The 5,947-nt window shown below is 42.2% G+C and overlaps 1 protein-coding gene across 2 annotated transcripts; it reads left to right on the plus strand.

Moving 5' to 3' along the window:
- The first annotated feature begins 5,083 nt into the window (after positions 1–5,083).
- Positions 5,084–5,743, plus strand: LOC140716677 (large ribosomal subunit protein uL16-like). Of its 2 annotated transcripts, XM_073029499.1 has the most exons (2): positions 5,085–5,178; positions 5,287–5,743. In XM_073029499.1, exons 1-2 carry the CDS (start codon positions 5,099–5,101, stop codon positions 5,741–5,743), a joined length of 537 nt encoding a protein of 178 aa, XP_072885600.1. In that variant the 5' UTR covers positions 5,085–5,098. The 2 variants fall into 2 exon arrangements, with proteins under 2 accessions (XP_072885599.1, XP_072885600.1); XM_073029498.1 differs by having other exon boundaries at positions 5,084–5,743.
- Positions 5,744–5,947: the final 204 nt, after the last annotated feature.

The raw sequence follows: 5,947 nt of genomic DNA on the forward strand, positions 1-5,947 counted from the left end.
GGCCTGAAGAGCTCATTACAAGCTCTAGTGAAGGTTGGTATAAAACAGGTAATACCTATTGAGGCACAGGTGATTTAGTCCACATGACGTTTAAAGGCAAATTGGGCACTGGACATTCTGCGATTCTGAGTCTCACACATGATTTGTTTACCTGCATTGCAGTTTTTGGTGGCTTTTACACCAAACTCTGCACCCTGATTTCTGTTTATTACAAAATCGGAATCAGATTTACTATCATGACTAATATGACATGCAATTTGTTGTTTTGTGGTAGCAGTACAATGCAAAGACATGCAGTTATAAAAGATCACAAAAATAAGCAGCTAGTGCAGAATAAAAGGAATAGCAATATAGTGTTCATGGACCGAAATCTGATGGTGGAGCGGAAGAAGCTGTTTCTGAATCATTGAGTATGGGTCTTCACTCTCCTTCACCTCCTCCCTGATGGTAATAACAAGATGAGTGCATGTTCTGGATGGTGGGGGTCCTTAGAGATGTCACCTTCCTGAGGAACCACCTCTTGAAGATGTCCATGATGGTGGGGAGTGTTGTGTCTATGATGGAGCTGGTTGAGTTTACAAATGCTCTGCAGCCTCTTGTGATTATGTGCAATGTGTTAAGGATAGATCCTATCTTGATGTATTTACGTATTGCATGATCTGCTGGATAATGCACAAACAAAAGTTTTTCACTGTACATGTGACAATATTAAACAATTCCAAATTCTTACTCCTAGAAATGGAAGGCTCACAAAGTGAGTGCTCAGTTTAGTCGGAGCAGCTAAAAGCTACAAGGGCAGAGCTGAAAATAGAACCAGTCATGATATCGACATTGACTCTTCATTATCAGGAAATTTTGATGATGGAATGCATTTGCACCAGTTTTCCTTTCCCTCTCCTTTTTCAAATCCACCACTTCATATTTGGTGCATACTGCAACATAAGTCATTAACTTCCCAACATTGGCACCAAGGCTACTTGTTGTGCCTGAGCCTAAATAGGTGGCTACTGACTCACATGGCATATGATATTCAAGCCTAATCTCATCTTGACCAGATGATTGTAAAACTGCATTTTCCTTCAGAGATCAAACTCAAAAAGAATACTGCAGATGCTGAAATCTAGAATCACATCAGGAAATGCTGGAAATGCTCATCAGGTTAGGCAACATCTCTGGAAAGAGAAAGAACTAACAGTTCAGAATTAGGACCTTTCATCACAATCATTTTTTTTATTTCTTTAAAGATTACTGGTTGTTTAGCGGTGTGAACTCCAGCTAATTTGCCTTGCATAGAGCCATTGAGTAACATAGCTCAGAAGCAGGCTTTTCGGCCCAACTCATCCATGGTTGTGGTAAGAACACACAAAGCAGTTATAATTCCTCTGTATTCTTGTATCTCAACATTTGTGTATTTGAGGTGTTCACATTTACGCTGGAGATGTAATGTTCCTTGTTGCCCGTGAGCTAACTCTCCATATTCCTGTTCCCCTCCAGCCTGTACTGTATTAAAATTAAACCCACTGATCTCACACATTCCTTCCAAAGACTTCAAAACTCGATGCCTCTTTTCTTCCCGCAGCCTTTTAAAACTGTGCACGGAAACATTTGCTCACAGTCTCTCTCCACTCTTCTCTGGTCTTTTTGACCTTCCAACCTTCACAGAAAGAACAAACAGAAAGCTATCCCACTATTTCTAATGAACTGTAAATCCCTTACTAAATAGATGAGCAAACTTCAGCAGGGTAAATAAGATACTGAGTTACTTCTGCTTGCTGTTGTGGCATTTACATTTTCTTAATTAGCCGACTGCATGCATTGCTGATGATGTGGCTGTTCAGCAGGACAGAGATCTTAATGTTTACAATGCAGCTTTCATGTTGGGGAAAGATTGCTGAAATCATTGACAAATACTTAAACCATTGGTAATTATTTCTCAGGAAGTGTCCTTAGGAGTAAAGAGATGAAATTTTAATGGATCCACTTTACACAGGAAGCATAGTTGATTGTATGTTTCAATAGACAATGCATAGCAGGGAGACACTTTGGAGGTTCTCGGATAATAAGCTTTATTTTTCTGGTGAGATATTTTAAAGCAGTTATAATTCATTTCACAACATATCAGATTTGGAGAACCATGTTCTATATACATAGTTAAGGGAGGCAGCATTTAATGACAAACACATTTAATGTTCCATTAATGAAAATCAAAAACAAAAACCCTTTTGATGCTGGAAAACTAAAATGAAAATAGAAAAAGCTGGAAACACTCAGGTCAGCCAGCATTCGTATCTGGTCAGTCAGCAGCCGTGGGAGAAAAATAAGAGTTAACGTTTCAGATCAAAGATCCTTAGTCAGAACATGGTTGTTCTTTCTTTCTTTCTTTCTCTCATTCTCTCTTACTTTCTCTATCTTTCTTCCTCTCTCTTTCCCTCGTTCTCTCTTTCTTTCTTTTCCTGCGTCTGCAGTATTTTTCTTCTGTCTAGTTTATCAAAGTTATTCATAGAACATAGAACAGTAAAGCACAAGAGTAAAAATTAATCATTATTTAAGTGCCTAACTGAACTTATCACTTTTCTCTACAGAAGGTCCATATCTCTACATTCTCTGCACACTCGCATGCCTATCTAAGCGCCTCTTTAACATTTCCACCGTATCTGCCTCCACCGTTGCACTTGGCAGACCACTCCAGGTACCCACCACACTGTATAAAAAGCTAGTCCTGTATATCTCCTTTGAACTTAACCCCTGTCACTTTACTGTAAATGCACGCCACCATTATATAGTTTAACCCTGGGATAAAGATACTGGCTGTCTATCAATGTCATAAAGCTCTAGCAGGCCTCCCCATCGCTCCACAAAAAACAACCCATTTCTTGTCAGGTTTTACATATTTGTTTACAATGATGTAAAAACAGAAAGTGGCAGTGAGATGGTGTATTGTTTTGGCACTTTAATTTGTGTTAGTACAGGTAAAGCAAAATTTGTCCTCAGGTTATCAGGAGAAGACATCAAGCAAAGGCCGATCCTTAGTCCAAAGATGTAGAACAGGAAAGAGACAGTGAAAGAGAGAGAGGGGGTGAGAGTGAGAGATACTGTACAAAGATTTGAGCAAAAGAGAGAAAATCTGACATGCTCACACACACTCACACAGTCTTATTCTCTCTCATTCTGTTTCTTAAACAATAGAATAACAGAGAATAGATGAAAAAGATGCGAGTCAGGCCAGCAAATAAAGCATGCCCAGAAAGAATAACAAACAGAGAATGAATAAGACAATGAATGGGAGAATGCCTGAGAGAGTGTGAGAAAAACAAACAGGAAACAGGGAGTAGTTAAAATAATGTTGGTAAATATAAGGAACAGTGGATTTGAGAGAACAGGCCAAAAATGTTCTCATTGCTGTTCATTTAGTGTTATAACAACACTGTGGATCCCTTCTTGCGGAATTCATATAGCTGTTTGCAAGGATCAAAGAGCACCATTGTCTGGTTTCTCTCAGAAACTCCATGCTGACACCGACAGTGCTTATTTTCATCTGACATATCAAATTTTCATAGTTGAATCAATGTAGCTCACTGGTGTGATGTTTGTAACCAGCTCTTAAAGGGACGTAACACCAGACAAGTAATACCTCCAGTTACAGGAGAATGAACATGTTATATGTGTAACTCCAAACCATAGCAAAAAACATGAAGCCAGGAATGTGTGTCTTAGTTTTGTTTTTACTTTTAGTGAGACGCACATGTATGACGTGGTGGTGTAGTGACGTATGCCATTCACGTACTTTTACATATAATCTGTAAAGAATTATTTAAACAAAAAACAATGCTTAATCAACAATATATTTAAAATATTATTCAAACAGTACTGAGGTATTAAATACACAACAGAATGATTGATGTGGGATTGTTCCTATGTGTGAATAGTGGGACCTGCGCAGCTCATGAAGAGCAATGTCTACAGGAAGAACATCCTTTCTGCAGGGGGCCACAGTGACACTATTGGGCTCTAGTGTAGAATCCTGACAGGAAGTCGCTACAGAGGTCAATGTGAGGGTGGCATTTGGGGAAACTTGTAAAGGCAGTCAGTTGTCTGTAACTACTCTGGATGTGTGCAGCAGAAAAAGTTGAGGGCATCTCCTCTCCATGTGTATGGGATACGGAAATCTCCTTAATGCAGCGGTGAGCAGCAATCTGAGTTGTGGCAAAGACCAGTAGCAACCTGAATAATCATGAGGCTGGGAGTCTGAGAATAATTGGTTTAGGGTGGTGCTGATGGTGCCCAGCAACTAAGTCAAGTCAAGTCAACTTTTATTGTCATTTCAACCATAACTGCTGGTACAGTGCATAGGAAAAATGAGACAACGTTTTTCAGGACCATGGTGTTACATGACACAGTACAAAAAACTTGACTGAACTACGTAATTAAAAAAACACAGAGAAAGCTATACTAGACTACAGACCTACCCAGGACTGCATAAAGTGCACAAAAACAGTGCAGGCATTACAATAAATAATAAACAGGACAGTAAGGCAAGGTATCAGTCCAGGCTTCGGGTATTGAGGAGTCTGATAGCTTGGGGGAAGAAACTGTTATATAGTCTGGTTGTAAGAGCCCGAATGCTTCGGAGCCTTTTCCCAGACGGCAGGAGGGAGAAGAGATTGTATGATGGATGCATGGGGTCCTTCATAATGCTGTTTCCTTTGTGGATGCAGCGTGTAGTGTAAATGTCCGTGATGGTGGGAAGAGAGACTCCGATGATCTTCTCAGCTGACCTCACTATCCACTACAGGGTCTTGCGATCCGAGATGGTGCAATTTCCGAACCAGGCAGTGATGCAGTTGCTCAGGACGCTCTCAATACAACCCCTGCAGAATGTGATGAGGATGGGGGGTGGGAGATGGACTTTCCTCAGCCTTCTCAAAAAGTAGAGACACTGCTGGGCTTTCTTTGCTATGGAGCTGGTGTTGAGGGACCAGGTGAGATTCTCCATCAGGTGAACACCAAGAAATTTGAGGCAAAAAAAACCAAAGAAAGCTACTAAATACCTTATTAATAATGATAGCTTTTTTGCTGTGGAGCGTGAGCGTGAGGCACGATGGGCCGCCGACCCGCGCGATGTTACAGATACTGCAAGAACAAGCTGTACCCCAAGTCATGGTTCTGCCGTGGTGTCCCAGACCCAAAAATCTGGATCTTCGACTTGGGCTGCAAGAAGGCCAAGGTGGACGAGTTCCTGCTCTGTGGACACATGGTGTCCGATGACTATGAGCAGCTCTCATCTGAAGCGTTGGAGGCGGCCCATATTTGTGCCAACAAGTACATGGTGAAGACCTGTGGAAAGGACGGCTTCCACATCCATATGCGGCTGCATCCCTTCCACGTCATCCACATCAACAAGATGTTGTCCTGTGCTGGAGCCGTTAGGCATCAGACAGGCATGCAGGGTGTACTTGGGAAGCCCCAGGGCACCATGGCCCGGGTGAACATCGGCCAGGTCATCATGTCAGTGCGCATCAAGACCCAGAATAAGGAGCACGGCGTCGAGGCTCTGCGCAGGGACAAGTTCAAGTTTCCAGGCCGGCAAAAGATCCACATCTCCAAGAAATGGGGTTTCACAAAGTTCAACGCAGAGGACTTTGACAAGATGGTGGCACAGAAGCGGCTGATTCCTTACGGCTGTGGAGTTAAATATATCCCCAACCGGGGTCCACTGACTGCCTGGAAGGCCCTGCATGCATGAGAGCAGAGCCTCCCCGTTTACCCCTTTCCACTGAATAAACTGTTTGATCCACCTCTAAAAAAATAATGATCAATGCTAACAATGGAGAGGCAAGTGAAGGCAGTGGCAGAGTGCAGGTGAGAAATGGTCAAGGAAAGCAGAGGCGAGTGGTGGTGGAGGTGGAGGGGCAGGGAGGGCATGATTGAGGCAAGGGCCAATGTAGAG

The sequence above is a fragment of the Hemitrygon akajei genome, chromosome 26 (assembly GCF_048418815.1).
Source record: "Hemitrygon akajei chromosome 26, sHemAka1.3, whole genome shotgun sequence".
NCBI lineage: Eukaryota > Metazoa > Chordata > Chondrichthyes > Myliobatiformes > Dasyatidae > Hemitrygon > Hemitrygon akajei.

Excerpts from the sequence above, each read along its gene's own strand:
- LOC140716677 (XM_073029498.1), top strand. The coding sequence starts at position 5,099 with ATGGGCCGCCGACCCGCGCGATGTTACAGATACTGCAAGAACAAGCTG.